This window comes from Gadus chalcogrammus, chromosome 13, assembly GCF_026213295.1.
Source record: "Gadus chalcogrammus isolate NIFS_2021 chromosome 13, NIFS_Gcha_1.0, whole genome shotgun sequence".
NCBI lineage: Eukaryota > Metazoa > Chordata > Actinopteri > Gadiformes > Gadidae > Gadus > Gadus chalcogrammus.
In genome coordinates this window covers 1,926,786-1,943,234 of record NC_079424.1, presented here as the reverse complement: position 1 = coordinate 1,943,234, position 16,449 = coordinate 1,926,786, and the positions used below count along the sequence as shown (strand labels likewise).

The 16,449-nt window shown below is 47.0% G+C and overlaps 1 protein-coding gene across 2 annotated transcripts in view; it reads left to right on the top strand.

Moving 5' to 3' along the window:
- LOC130402005 (E3 ubiquitin-protein ligase RNF123) overlaps positions 1-16,449 on the top strand; it is a 146,163-nt gene that overhangs the window by 122,621 nt on the left and 7,093 nt on the right. For both annotated transcript variants that reach the window (XM_056606072.1, XM_056606071.1), the window contains exon 38: positions 9,194-9,288. In XM_056606072.1, coding sequence (XP_056462047.1) covers positions 9,194-9,288 — 95 coding nt within the window. The remainder of the gene's footprint in view (positions 1-9,193; positions 9,289-16,449) is intronic.

Below are 16,449 nucleotides of genomic sequence, written 5' to 3'. Positions count from 1 at the left end.
AACAATGAGTCAGTAAGTTCAATGGATCTCTGTTCAAAACAACGCTTTATTTAGACTTTCCAAAAGTACATTTTTCAATTGTTGTGATCCAGAAAGATGACAAGTCTGCAAGGCGCAGGCAGTCTGCTATTCTGTGGTCGGTAATTGCTCTTCGTGCTGCTGGTTGACAGTACAATGTCTTTGGCACGGTGAAAGGAGCAGCTTTGAACGATCTACAAAATGTTAAGCTCGGGTGTGGAAAAACATTGAACAATGTCACGACGCTTAATAGAAGCTTCTGTTGTCTGAAACACATCCATCATCGCTGAGTGACTGGCCCCTGCTCTGAGCGACTGTTGGCCTTGACATTTCACTCCCCTCGCTCTGCAGAACTAACACAACAACATGGAGATCACGCTCAGAGCACTGCGGAAATCGAATTCAATGTTCCCTCTCCAAAGAAGCCAATACTGCCAATATTGGAAAATCAGGCTTTATAACTTAATATTATTCTTGACATGTTCCATGACGCTAATAGATTTGTTTTGCCTCTCTAACCTTGGGAAAGTCACCATTCAGTTCTTCTATTTGTTGTCTTTCCTTTGGTGGCACAGAAAATAATTGGTTTATGAGTCGAGTCTGTAGAAAGCAGTCTATTAAAGGGGTGATATCACGCCACCAGGTGTGAGTGTGATTAGCCATTACAATCCGTTTGAAAACCGGCCTCCTCCTGTGTTATTTGAAATCACAAGTGGGAGGGTCCAGCTAGATGTACGCTGGATAGATAAGCAGCCTGTGATACAGTCCACTGGGTTGGCTGGTAGACTGATCTATCCACCATACATCTAGGTGGACTAGTGACGTCACAAAGGCACAGGGACGGGCCGATTTTAAAACTGCTTGTAATGGCTGTTCACACTCACACCTGGTGGCATAATATCACCCCTTTAAAGGGCTCACGTCATGCCACCAGGTGTGGGTCTGATTAGCTTGTACAAGCCGTTTGGCACAGGGACGGAATGATTTTCATAGTGACATCACAAGTGGGCGTGTCCAACCAGATATATGAAGGATAGATGAGCAACCTTCCCATGGGGAAGGTTGGTAGACTGATCTATCCAGCGTACATCTAGGTGGACACGCCCACTTGTTGTGTCACTATGAATATCATTCCTTCCTTGTGCCAAACGGCTTTCTTAACCAGCTAATCACACCCACACCTGGTGGCATGACACAAGCCCTTTAAACGACTACTACAGGCCCTTCCTATCAGAGCCGCCCTGACGGAGGAGAGAGCTCCGTTGTCCCAGTCCTCCGCCTGACACCTCCCAGCGGGGCGGGCCTCAAATGCCAGCCGTCCCAGCGGCCCCACCGGGCGGTAAATATCAGGACGTATCGCGAGGCGCCCGGGTGATTTGTGTCCCCATCTGCCGGGGCTCAGACAGGACGGAGGACGCTGCCTCTCCCCAGCGGTGTCAGCGCAGCGGATACTTTAATTGGAAGACGTCAGGTGGTTCGACAGGGGGGCCACCCTGCGAAAGGTTAGCCAAGCAGTGAATATTGCCTGTCGCCCCCGTCACATCACAGGGAGAGATTTACTCTCAGATAAAACGGTTGGGGGAGACGGGAGGAGATGCGGTGATGGGGGCGCGGCCGTGCTGGAGAGGCGTCTCCACGGGACACAGACCCACTTCGAGGACGTCGTGAATCACCGGCAGAGTCCTGAAGCTAGTCCACGCCATGTCTCTTTATATCGGCTCTACCGTCGTACCCCGACAAGAGACCTTGGCGGAAACTGCTTTGTCATCCCCATCACGGTCTTCACCAGTCCCGGCCCCTTCCACCTTGCTACGATGTGTATCGATTTGAGTGTCGCGGTATTAACGACGAGACGAGTTACGATAAGAAGCGGCGTGTTGTGGTCTCAGATGTTTATGAGACTCTGTCCGGACGCGAGGCTCTGCTCCTCCTGCTGACTCAGTGACCGCATCCTCAGACCTCCAAGGCTTCTTGGGTTTGGGCCTCAGAGCAGAGCAGGACTACACGGAGAGCGGAGGAAGACTTCCCTCTCAGGGAGTCCCTAGTGGTGCAGTCGAGAGGAAAAGAAACGCTGTGAGAACCTTTTTTATCATATTAACCAGCTCGATATATTATCCGGCGCCTAAATGTAGAGCCATCCCTTCCCATCTTTCGCCCGCATAATTCCTCTTCCTCCACTCTTGTCTCTCTGTCTTTCTCTCACTCTCAGCCTCCTCTCTCAGCCTTCTCTCTCTCTCTCTCTCTCTCTCTCTCTCTTACTATACTGGTGTCTGTCTCCTGAGCTCCGCCAACACACTTATATCTATATTGTCCTCTCCCTCTGTATGCTCTCGGACATTAGGCTTAATGGGAGCAATCTCTCCCTCCCTCCCTCCCTCCCTCCCTCCCTCCGTCCGGGTCGCAGCATGGCCAGCTTCCAGCCGGCCAATACCACAGAACAGCCCTTCCACTTTAGAGCTGAAAGAGGAGCCCTCCGAGAGAGAGAGAGAGAGAGAGAGAGAGAGAGAGAGGGGAGGGGAACGAAGCGACATGGCAGAGAAGGAACTTTCAGTCCCTTCATGGCAAAGTCACGTCAACATGTGACCGATGGCTGTAGACACAAGCCATAGACGGAGAGAAAATGGGAGAGAGATATTGAGAGAGGGAGAAGGGGAGCTAAATGGACCACAGGTTCACAAGTTCAGAAATAAGAGAAGAGCAGAGAGGAGAGAAGAGCAGGGAAATGGTTAAGAAAACCAGAGCTAGGTTATAGAACAGAGAGGGATGGAGGGAGGGGAATGAGAGAGGTGGTTAGATGGCTCGATGAGAGATTGTGAGATTGCTTGCCGTGCACTTAAAACCAGCCAGACATACGTAGCATATATTCAAGTAGCAGGCTATAATAGAGATCATATAGATTTCAGCAACATAAGATGCAGCATATGGCCTTGCTATCTTTGAACATCCAATTATTGGGAGTTTGCAGAGATTTGATCTCTATGGCCAGGTTTACAGTCAGTGTGTCTTGTTCTGTCTGGATCTGGATCCTCTCTCTCTCTCTCTCTCTCTGTCTCTGTCTTTCTCACTCCTCTCATTGGCCTCAATACGTCCGTTCCTCACATTATGGGAGCCTTTTGTTTTTCCACCCTCCTTTCCCTCTCCTGAGAATTTGAGTCATTTTTCAGAGAAAGATAAGCACATACTCTGCCAAAAAGTTAGACTTCCATCTTTATTATATAGCAACAATGATGAGTGGCAGACTTCAACGATTCGGCCAGTTTGTTACCCCTGGTTAATTGTGGACATTGTCTACGTGGAGATGTATATCAGGCAGGATTGTCGTTAAACTCCCCTCCTCTCGTGGTGTAGCTGCGTTCCATAATTGGGCAGTTTTTCGAGCAATTGACATCAATTATATTATTGAGTAGCTCCCATCGCTGCATCTCGGTTTGTCCAACAAAAGTAAGGACAGTTTCGATCCTTTGTTTGCCATGACTGTGCCTTCGCAGTTCGAATAATCTTCTATAATAGACCGTGGCTGTGTCTGATCATTCTAAATTCTAAGTGCTCGGCAACTTTACAATAGGTAGTGGGGGTGTGATTAGGTTTTATTTATATTTTTTATGTTTTATATGTATTTTAACAAATATCCTGGCTAATTTAAGATCTCGATATAGCCAATGTCAACCTGGTTGTCTTAAAATAATCGGAATCCTTTAAATATAAATGTTTAGAAATGGTTGTTGAGTCTACAACCCAGTCGGCCTAATAGCTTTGCACGAGTTTCAAGAGCACCCATCAAGCACTACTATCTTCTAATATAAAGAGAAAACTCCTCCCCTTTAATCTGCGCGTTGTGCAATATCCATCCATCCATCGGTCCGATTCAGAAAGTTAAGTCGATGGTGGGAAAACGCTGCTGATGTTTCAGACGCGTACGAAGCCTCTTGTATTGGAGAATAGCCAAGCGTGACACTTTGCTTTGAAGGCCAAGGCCATTCAATATTTGCCTCCAATTGCTGAAATCCCAAACTATATCACAACCCCTTTCACTCATGTCTGTTTAGCGGTCAATATTAACTGTACTGTTGCTTTAAGTCGATTCCCTATGAATAATTTCACAATGTGGATTTACCCAGGGCCTTGTGGGTATTATTACCCCTCACTAACACAGGCAACTCAAACGGCCTCACATCTCCATATCTCAATGAGACTGAATGCCAGTCCATTTCCACTTACCCGGGTGCCATGAACGCTCAGAGACTCCCTCTTCAAAGCACCCCAGGAGGGAGTAAGCATACAAGGGAGAGCTTCCCAGGAATAGCTATGGCTTCAGGTGCAATATGCACATGTGTTGAATCTGTATACATATGTATGTTATGGATATTATATATTCCTGGTTTTGTTAACAGTATCAAACAATTCTGGTCAATCCGGTGAGGTACTATTCCAGAAGGGAACACTCGTAGGGAATTGCTGTGGCTTTAGGTCAAATACACACATGAGTTGAATCTGTAAACACATATTATAATATTTATTATATCCTTTTTTGTAAACTGCATCAAGCATTATTGTATGATAAGAAGAGAAGGTGAGGTACTATTCCAGAAGGGATCTCTCTTCAGGGATAGCTATCGCTTCCCTGTATTGAATCTGTATATATATATATGTATTCAATTATATATTATACACTTTGGGTTTTGTAAACTGCATCAATGAATTCTGTGCGATTATACGAGAAGGTGAGGTCGTATTCCCTACGGCCTATAGTTGGTGGATCTTCAACAGACTGAAGAAGATCAGAACGCAGGGTTGCCTCTGAGGAACCCTCGGCCCCCCTGCGGTGGTTCAATCAGAGTTATTCTCGTCCCCAGCCCACCTGCTTAGCCCCTTCATCCCACCTCGAAAAACCTCCATGATCTTCATCTATATCCGTTCACCTATTTTCCCCTCCAACTGGGCGGCGTGTGTCTCAGGAGGCAGAGCGGGTTGGCTTGTAACCTGAGGGTCGCTAGTTCGATCCCCGGCTCCTCCTAGTGGGCGAGTGTCGAGGCGTCCCCGTCGAGCAAGACCAGACTCTAACCCTGACTGCTCCAGACGAGCTGGCTGTCGCCTTGCATGGTTTAACGCTGCCGTCGGTGTGTGAATGTGTGCATGATTGGGTGAATGTTTGGCAATATTGTAAGGAGCTTTGAGTGGCCACTGGTTAGAAAAGCGCCGTATAAATGCAGTCCTTTTACCATTTAACGATGTGGTAAAAACCCTTTTTATTGGAGTAGGCAGAGAATTCCAGATAATATGTCTCCATGAAGGGAAATGAAGGGAGCAGACACAAAGGTACTCCGTCCCCGGATTAAAAGTCGAACGGAGGCTGGAAGAAATGGTGGACGGAAATTATGAGAAAAGGTTGAGATAAGGAACGACCTGGAAAAGGTCAAAGAGAGACTTGATTGCGCTCGCAGACTTTACCCATTCTTATATTTCCTGAGTTGTAAAATTAAACTCTATTTAAAGTCCCAAATTATATATCCTTTCTATTCCGTTCACCGTGGACAACTCAAAACTTTGAGAAAGTTGAACGCTGACACTGTATGAATCAGGCGTAGCCTCTAGCCCTGCAATCATCCAATCACACACATTTATTTTTACTATTGCGCTCTCTCCACCTCCCTCTCCTGTTCCTTTTCCCGCTGTGATCCCTCCATCGCCCTCCACCCCCCCGTACTGGTCCCGGCGGCGGTTGATAATTGGCTGTTAGCAGGCGGCCGGTCCCCCACCGAGAGGGTTCAGTCCGGTGTTTGACAGCCCCCTGAGACCGGTGGGATGCAGTTGTTCGGGTTGCTACCTCTCCACACCTTCAGATTTAAATCACAGGTCATGAAGAGCCGCGTCAGGGAAGGCTCACGCGGCTCCGCGGTTCTGCTGACTCCATCTCAATTTTAGAAATGTATCTTTAAAAATGCATTAACAGTTGAGATGGAGTGAGTGCTTGGTTTCTGCTGTAGCACACATTTTCCAAGTTGAGATTCTCTTTTATTCTTGAAATAATGGCGTTATTTATAACAATTATAATGTTGAATCTTGCTGTTATCCATAACAGAGTTCTGCTGATGGCATGGATTTCTTTGTACCGTTAAATCAATGGAATGAGCCAAGTGAGTTATAAATTGGATTAAAGTTATGGTCAGAGCCATATGTGTGAGAACCATTAACACAAGAAGGTTGAACAAGCCCTTCACGAAGACACATCAACCATCGCTGCTCTGCTTGTTTCAGTCAGCACAGCGAACTCGGCATTGTTTCAGCTCTTCGTCTGTCGTCGGCTGTACGTACATATCTTAAACAATGAATCCCCATTGATATGTGCTTCGTTTGAAAGCATTTGACTTTGGTTCTCCGGGACGCGTCTCCCTGTGGCTGAGCACCGCGGTGACTTTCAGATCCGCGCGCTGTTAACCGTGCCTGTATTTACAGCGAGTAACGCGATCGGACCCTGAGCGCTTCGGTTTCCCAGATCCCATTTGTAGTTTCCCTTTCTTACACAGGGCCGGCATTAGCCGCAGTATCTGGTTACTAAGTACTGCTGACCCGGACAGCAGGGCTCTGTCCAGGCCCTGCCTGCACAGAGCCCATCGCAGTAGGTCTGGGTCCCAAAATCAAAGGAGACGATACAGATCTCGGGGAAGGAGTTCTCCAGGGTCTCCATGCGTCTTGGTCTAATCAAACTACTTCAAACTCTAATTAAAATGATGCATCTCCTTTTCGTTTTCAAATCAGGACCAGCGACACGATTTGTTCTTTTTTTCCACTATTACATTTACATTTTTTAGCTTTCATCAAAAAAGTCAACAAAAAGCGTCTGCTACTATTACTTCCAATCAGTCTATTTGACATTGTTTTTCAGACACCTATTGTTATGTTAATCACTTCTTTGTCACCTGACATGATGAAGTATTTCAATTTTTTCCTTTGGGAACACTAAAGGATCTATCCATCCATCCATGTATTGTTTTTGGATCTCATCAGCTGGTGCTACGTTGTCAGGCTGCCTGTCACTATGACAACGGCCGGCTATGTGCCATGTGACTGAGTGACAGGAGTTCCCGCGGGGCGAACTGACGCCTTAAAGACTGCTCTGTCGAAGGCGGCGGCCACTCAGCTCAGCGGTCAGGGCGGTTCAGTCTTCAGTCATAGGGTGGCCGGTCCAATCCCCCCCCTCCCACTCACTAGCCACCACTTCCCTGCGACTAGCGGCCCCTTGCACGGCCCGGCTTGGGGCCCGGCTCGCACCAAGGCTCCCGCTGTCAGAGCATGCCTCAGTCGTAGAACCTGCACCTGCAACCGTGGATGATTAGCGCTCTGCTCAGGTGAAGCGCGTCCATCTCAGGATTACTTGTCAACAGTCTTAACCATGAACTAGTCTGTGGTTCATGAGCTGACTCTCTGTAAACCATTAACTAGTCATTGTTTCACCCTTTAACTCACCATTAACATGAACTCTTTGGTCCACCGCTTTTGTTCTTTCCTCAGAGTTTGACCACTCTTATTGTTTTGTGCTCTGTTGTGATTGATCAAAAAAATTCACAAACACTTGATAAATTCACAAATTATTATTTTACGAATCCTCATTCATTGTCTTTTTGTTGACGTCTCTACTTCTGACGGATGGTTACGCTGCCTGCTCCCACTGGCGGCATAAAGGTCTATCGACCTTTCCTTCCATTGTGGAGATAATGAACTGCGAGCCTTGTGGATTCAATCGCCTTGTTATCATAATGGGAACACACAGCAAGCCCGGCCGTGGTCTTCGGGCGCTGTGTTGAAGGCTGAATGGCTCTGTCTTTGCCTGGTTAAGAACCGCGTCGTTAAGGGCATTTTTCTAGATGCGTTTCAGACCCAAACACATAAACCTGATCAACACTGGCGCACAACGAAGGGTAGCCTGTTCAGAATGGAACAAGCCATGTCTGACGCTGTTATATAAATGTACATGGATTTAAATAGAGCGTTGGACATTATGGATCGATACACTATGCTTAGCAGGAGAGGACATCAAGGTATTTGAGTCTGGAGAGGTCTTCTGAATGCTGCATGATTTATACAAAAGGCTGTATGGATTCCTAGAATGAATAGAACGCTCGCTATTGAACACAAAATGTATGTGCGTGCGTGCGTGCAATCTAGTATAATAAAAGTGCATTATTGCTGTTCTTATGTATATTGACTGGATGAATATAGGCGGTAAGGCCTCTTTTACCTGGCCTAAAGCTTCACATGGTATAGAGGCCATTAGTGCAAACAATATAAGTGTTAATGCGCAGCTTAATGGGTAGAGCACATCATTCATACCGCCAGGGTGAGGGGTTCAATTCCCACATCCCCCCGCAAATGTGAATCAATATGTGCACTTATGGTGTTGTCCGATGCGCTGGGTAATAACATGTATTATTCTAATTATCGGCACTAACAAGCCGAGCCTTCCACTTTAAGTAATCTCAGCTGTCGTCTGCCATCAACCAGTACAACAATGTACAGCTCTATTCATTAGGTATGCTTTGTACATTCAAGTATAAGTAAGGGTGCATTTTCTGCATATTCTGTGCTATGGAATATATAAGTTTTGCAGCTATGTTCCATGCTATTAAATACACAGAATTAGTTTTGCCTCACAGATGCAGACTACATCAGTGATGAAGAAGCTATGTTCTATTTTTTTTATTAAATACACACCATGTGTGTGTCTAGTCTCACAGATACGGTCTACATCAGTCAGAAAGATGCGATATTCCATGTTATTAAATACACAGCCTGTGTGTGTGTGTGTGTGTGTGTGTGTGTGTGTGTGTGTGTGTGTGTGTGTGTGTGTGTGTGTGTGTCTTTGTGTGTCTGTGTGTGTTGTTTCTCAGATAAGGTCTACATCAGTCAGGAAGAAGCTATATTCCATGTAATTTAATACGCAGCATGTGTGTGTGTGTGTGTGTGTGTGTGTGTGTGTGTGTGTGTGTGTGTGTGTGTGTGTGTGTGTGTGTGTGTGTGTGTTGTCCCTCAGATAAGGTCTACATCAGTCAAGAGGAAGCTACTGTGTATTTCATGTTATTAAATACGCTGTGTGTGTGTGTGTGTGTGTGTGTGTGTGTGTGTGCGTGTGTGTGTGTGTGTGTGCGTGTGCGTGTGTGTGTGCGTGTGTGTGTCTCAGATACCGACTACATCAGTGAGGAGGAGGAGAGGAAGGTAGAAGGTATGCTGGCCTTCCTGACCGAGGAGTCCAAGCAGGCTGCCGCCAGCACAGCTGTGAGTAACTACACTACACTACACCACACCACACCACACCACTCTACACTACACTACACTACACTACACTACACTACACTACACTACACTACACTACACTACACTACACTACACTACACTACACTACACTACACCACTCTACACTACACTACACTACACTACACTACACTACTCTACACTACACTACACTACACTACACTACACTACACTACACTACACTACACTACACTACAACTGAAACACTCCATCACTATGGTAACACACTGACCAGTACCACTGTGAGTAACTAAACTACACTACATTACACCTGAAACACTCCATCACTATGGCAACAGACTGACCAGTACACTACACCTGAAACACACCATCACCAAGGTAACAGACTGACCAGTACACTACACCTGAAACACTCCATCACTATGGCAACAGACTGACCAGTACACTACACCTGAAACACTCCGTCACTATGGCAACAGACTGACCAGTACCGCTGTAAGTAACCACAGTACACCTGAAGCACTCCATCACTATGGCAACAGACTGACCAGTACACTACACCTGAAACACACCATCACTAAGGTACAGACTGACCAGTACACTACACCTGAAACACTCCGTCACTATGGCAACAGACTGACCAGTACCGCTGTGAGTAACTACACTACACCTGAAGCACTCCATCACTATGGCAACAGACTGACCAGTACCGCTGTGAGTTACTACGGTACACCTGAAGCACTCCATCACTATGACAACAGACTGACCAGTACCGCTGTGAGTTACCACGGTGCACTACACCTGAACCACTGCATCACCCCAGCACTACAGCGCTGATGTCCGCATGTCCTCACTGGATGAACCTGCTGTCATCATATAATAATAAATAGTGATATGGTCCTCTTTGCAAACGCCTCATGCTCCACCATGCTCCACAGTGCTGCTGATTAAGATCTGATCAGAGACCCGCTGTATGTGAAGGCAGAATTAATGCACCCAAGTATATCATGTATCAAAATATACCCCAGAGATTAATCTCCCGTCTGGGACGCCGGTGCATCTTATCTGAATACAAAACACGGTAACCATGACAACTCTGCAGGCCATTTCTTCTGTTTGTTTGGAAGGAAAAACATTTTAATTTCCTTGAATTAAAACTGGGGAAGGCGGCCTTGGAGAAACCAGCCAGAGTAAGCTGGGTTTATGAAGTGTCAAACTGAGCCTCGAGTGCAGGGGCCGTGAGTGTGCAGGACGGTGGTTAGGGGGACAGACGGGTACCTCATCATTTAGGAGCCTCATTTCAGTCAGGCCCAGTCAGATGATTGGACGGGCTTATTGCTGGCCTTCAACAGCCCCTGATACCTTGATTTATTGATTGCCATCAGGATGCTTAGGCAATTTCAACCGATTTTGACAAGAAAAAATACTTCTAAATGAAAAGCCTGCCCTAGCTTTATCAATTAGCAATTAGCCTGTCGACCAATGGCGCGCTGCGAAAACCTAGTGCCCCCAGAGTGCTTACTGCTTCCCCGGCAGCGGTGGCGAAATGTGTCCCTAACCCTACAGACGAGTTCTGTATGTCAGAGCATGACCCTGTTCACCTCCAACAACCGCACGTCCTGACCTTGGGAGGGGGAGGGGAGGGGGCCCCAGGGAGACCAGGGGGGGGGGGGGTCCTTTTCCTGCTCCTCCAGTTTGCCTCCGCAGCAGAACCTGATACCGTTCTTCCCCGGTGTAGACAACCCCACCGAGATGGAGCTGACAGGGAGGAGATGGGTGGGGGAGGGGGAGGGGGAGGGAGGATGGGGGGGAGGACCACAGAGAGAGGAGGGGGAGAGGGGGGGCAGGAGGGAAGAGGAGGTGGAAGGGAGGAAGATGGGAGGGGGAGGGAGGAAGGGAGGGAGGACCACGGAGAGGAGGGGGAGGGAGGAGGAGGTGGAGGAGAGGCTGGACGGAGAGGGTGGACGGAGAGGGTGGGGAGGAGTAGAGGGAAGAGGGGGTGGGAGGGAGGACCACAGAGAGGAGGGGGAGGAGGAGGAGGTGGAGGAGAGGGAGGACGGAGAGGGTGGGGCGGAGTAGAGGGAAGAGGGGGTGGAAGGGAGGAAGATGGGAGGGAGAGGAGAGGGGAAGAGGAGGGTGCGGGTGGGAGGAAAGGCAGGAGAGTGGGGGAGACAGAGGGAGGGTGTAGTTAAGGAAGGACGGAGCCACAAGGAGCAGTAGTGGTGGTGCATTAGAGGTTTCATTAATCACCAAAGGACGGAAGGTAGGGTGCAAGGAACCAAGGAAAGAAGGGTGGAAGGAAGCAAAACAAAAAGAGTGCGGGAAAAGGTTGCATGAATCATTGACAAGGAGATGAAGTCTGGAATAAAGAGGGAATAAAGGGGAACACAACTATAAACTATAGAAAGAGACAGCAGCAGAGAGCGGATGGAAGGGAAGGAAGCCAGCTAAATGATGCTGTTGCATTCGTGCGTGTGTGGATCCCTGAAGGCATCGGCACAAAGAGAGAGAGCAGAAGAAGAAGCGCCCAAGGCAGGGAAGGCAGAATGTGCATTTGATGTCGGATCCCGCCAGCGGTGTTGTGCTGTGTCACGGCTCTGAACGTTGAAGAGAGTACATTTAGGGTGGGAGACGATAGCATCACAGGGCCCAGATCAGTGTTTATCGGCTGCCGAGGCTGCGGCAATTCATCCGATGCCGATGCAGTTTTTGAATCTGGTGGTGGATAAAGACCGAACAGAGAGCTGTGTTTGTCATATTCCGGCAGAGTTTTTAAACACGTCCAGAGAACCATCAGAGCGGCTCGTCCGCACCTCGAAAGCACCGGAGACTATTTTGCAAAAACTATTTTTTTTTGTTGAGCGTCTCCCCTGTCCCTCTTTGCTCTCCGCTAAAGTGGCAGAGAGGCCAATATTGGACCTTATATAAATAGAACCATTTACTCATCCGGTAGTTTGATCTATGGAAAGAGATTGCCACCTTGAAAAGATGAGGGATGTTTGCCCCTTGTACGATGAAAGGAAAGTTAAATGAAAAACTCCTTAGAAAAATATTAGATATTGGCTGTGAGAGGAGAGACGATGGTGTGTGCAGACTCGAGTAAAGCCCTGGTTCTGTTTGATTTGGTTGGCTGCATTTCCACGGAGGCAGAGTTGAAACACAGGTGTACACCTGAAGCGTGGTGTAAACACAAATACACTGACATTACTGACTTGTGTTGCTAAGGCAACCGGAGCCAGGTGTGTAGTGAGTAGTGTGTGTTTGTGTGAGTGTCGCGCTGTGTGTGTGTGTGTGTGTGTGTGTGTGTGTGTGTGTGTGTGTGTGTGTGTGTGTGTGTGTGTGTGTGTGTGTGTGTGTGTGTGTGTGTGTGTGTGTGTGTTTGTTTGTGTCTGTGTGTGATTATGTTTGTGTGTGTGTGTGTGTGTGTGTGTGTTTGTGTTTGTGTGTGTATGTGTTTCTGTGTGTCTGTGTGGGAGGAGCCAGCGCCCTGGACTTTGTTTACCTGTGTTCTAGTCTAGTATGTTGACCTTTATTCCTGTCGTGTGCGTCTGAGCATGAGAGGCCCCATCACAGCGCTTGGGGCCGGCGGTTTTTAGTGCGTAGCAACTGAACCATTCAACAGACGGAGATGGGAACCTCATGATATCATTCATAGTAACAGTGGCAATGGGTCACGCTTCAAATAGTTCCTAGCTTAATATTACCCAGACATATGTGTAGTCAACGCTGATCCACACTGATATTCTCAATAAAATCACATTCTATAACTGTCTCCCTCTCTCTCTCGCTCTCTCTCTCTCTCTGACTCTCGCTTTCTCTCTCTGTATCAAGAGGCACTTAATTAAAAGACTTGTTCCCTCTAATGATAACAACATATATGTTGTCATAAATCCGGCTCATGACCCCACAAAGACCCCCTTTATAGACCATCTTCACATTTCTGTTTCTCGCTGAGGATGAGTCAAGAGTGAAGAGAGCAAGAACGCGTTGTTATTTTATCTGACATATCTATACATCTCTATCATTCTATCTATGCACATCTCTCTGTCTGTCCATCTCTATCCATCCGTCTATCTGTCACGATCTCTCTCTCTCTCTATTTTTGCCCTTGATATAAACAAAATGGTCGGTTGATCTTTACGTGTTGACGACACTGAAATTGTGGAGAAAGGGATAATGGCAGTAAGATCAGATCCAGACGGTGATTTCAGCAGTTGCCCTCAGCTGGGACTGAACCAGACGTCTGTCTGTGGGCCGGACTGGCCTCATTCAGGATCTGTCGCTGGCTCCGTCAGCTGCAGAAACACCGGGAAGACGCATGTTAATGTGGAGCAATTATTAAGAGCCTGCCAATACATACTGCATAACACAGGAGCAAATACATACTGCATATCCCAGGAGCAAATACATACTGCCGCTGTGTGGAAAATATTAGCTTCTATTTCCGGATTACAGGACAACAAACATCTCACAGGGGTGTCGGTGGACATGTTTTTCGGACTGGTACGTGGAAGTCTATTTCGTCAGAGATGTTTTCCTTCTGCCGGTCGCTGACTGAGGGAGTAGGATTTCACCACCAGGGCCGGTTGTTCGTCTCCAGTCTAAAACTTGTACTGACATTTTATTCGACTCCTCTACTCGTGTAATGTCAGATATGTTTCGATTGGTGTGATAAAGCTGGGCAGCCGAGAGCTAGGATTAACATAGCTATGGTTATTTATATCTTACGATACCCACATTTCAACACATAAATCACATGGGGACCGGATTAGAAGCTTGACATTTCGACGTTCTTTATAGTACCTGAATTCGGTCCAGGAAGGAAGTGCTTCAATGTGTCTCCAAGGCAGACGGCCGCTGGATGTGTCGGTCGACGTGTTTGTCGGACTAGTACACGGAAGTCTAGTTCCTCAGACAGGTTTTCTTTCTACCAGTCCCTCACCTGGGGAGAAGGATTTCACCACCATGACTGGGTCCGCAGTAAATACAAAAGTTCAGCCGGACGTGTTCGTCTCCCTGTCTAGACCTTTTCACAAAACAAGAAGAAGGTATCGGGTTGTGTTGCCAGAGGAGATCTTCAGCGATGATGGGAATAGACGTGTGTTGTATCCGACGGCCTTGTCTGGAGAACCCCTTGTCTGTACCTCCTCTACCACTAAGGGCTAGTTCTGGGGCTGTACTGTTCGCTACAGGAAAGTATATCATGTTTATGGCTGACACGTTCACTCGAACGTGCACCATCCGGAGGGGTCGATAGGCTTTGTAGCGGCCACACCACAGGTTAGACTTCCACCTTTCCTTCTCTCTTCACTGTGCTGTCTGTAAAGAGTCCGTACTGAATCGTGACGAGGTTAGAATGGGATGGTAGAAGTATCTGAAGATGGATATTTGCTTTTCCCTTGCTTCTACCTCTGTCTTTCGATGCTGTGGGTCTCTTCGCCAACGTAGGTTTACTGTGGGCCTGTACGTTACCCCAGGTCCAGAGTATTCCTGTCGACCTACACCTGTAGGACTGAGGCTCCGGTATCTTCCTGTAGACCTACACCTGTAGGACTGAGTCTCCGGTATCTTCCTGTTTACCTACACCTGTAGGACTGAGTCTCCAGTATCTTCCTGTTTACCTACACCTGTAGGACTGAGTCTCCGGTATCTTCCTGTAGACCTACACCTGTAGGACTGAGTCTACTTTCTAGTCACTAGCTCCCTGTAGATATAGCAGAGCAGACTTCAGGGTGGATCTCCAGAATACAACTCCACGACAAAGGTCACCTTTCACCATCGGACACAGATGACCTAAAGGAGAAGATTTAACATGGACAGACACACACATATAGACTTACACACACACAAACACACACACACACACACACACACACACACACACACACACACACACACACACACACACACACACTCACTCAGAGAGAGAAACCGAGATAGAGAGAGAGAGAGCGAGAGAGAGAGAGAGAGAGAGAGAGAGAGAGAGAGAGAGAGAGAGAGAGAGATACGGAGAGAGAGAGAGACAGAGAGAGAGAGAGAGAGAGAGATACGGAGAGAGAGAGAGCGAGAGAGAGAGAGAGAGAGAGAGACACACACACACACACACACACACACACACACACACACACACACACACGAATGCACATGCATACGCACACACACTGTCACAGAATTGTGGAAAAGAATAAGTTCATTGTTGAAATGTTAAGAAGAAAAGGGCTTTTAGCTAACAATGCAAATATTTCTTTTTTGAATAATGCATCAGACTGCATCGAGATTATTATAAACAACGTTTATTAGATCTCTTCTTGTAAAACTTGTATTGACATTTTATTCGACTCCTCTACAAGTGTAACGTCAGATATGTTTCGATTGGTGTGATATAGCTCGGCAGCCGAGAGCTAGGATTAACGTAGCTATGGATATTCATATTTTACCCATATTTCAACACATGAGTCACATCGGGACCGGATTTGAAGCTTGACATCTAGATGTTCTTTATCGTTCCTGAATTCGGTCCAGGAAGGAACTGCTTCAAGGTGTCTCCCAAGGCTAGATTCTGATTAACTCCTCAACATTGATCCACAACATGAACCGATACTAAGTCACGGATTACAGTACAGGATGGATTTTCTATATGCTATGTATTTTATAACTGGTCATGGATGAAGTCTCTTTCCTGTCCCGTGTTACACGGTGAGTCTGGCCGCAGAATGTATCACGCGAAAATAAGCGCTTTCAGGCCTGTTGCCTTTAAAATACACCTGAGAAATCCAATGATGAATATTGTGTGCTCCCTCTCTGATTCCAGACTACAATCCATCTTGTGCACAGGCATGCACATAGACACAGTATATGTGTGCGCACACACCCCGCACACACACACATAGACAAATGCAGACGGACACACAAGCACAAACACACACACACCATACTCATATGACCCTCAATCATGCCCAGTGCCTCACCCACAGAGACAATCAGCAGCCATTTCTCAAGTTCCCATTTAGAGGAAGCCAGGGAATATTCTTCTCCTCTTCCTCTTTTTTCTTCACCATCTTCTTCACCATCTTCTTCTTCTTCTTCTTCTTCTTCTTCTTCTTCTTCTTCTTCTTCTTCTTCTTCTTCTTCTTCTTCTTCTTCTTTTTCTTCTTTTTCTTCTTC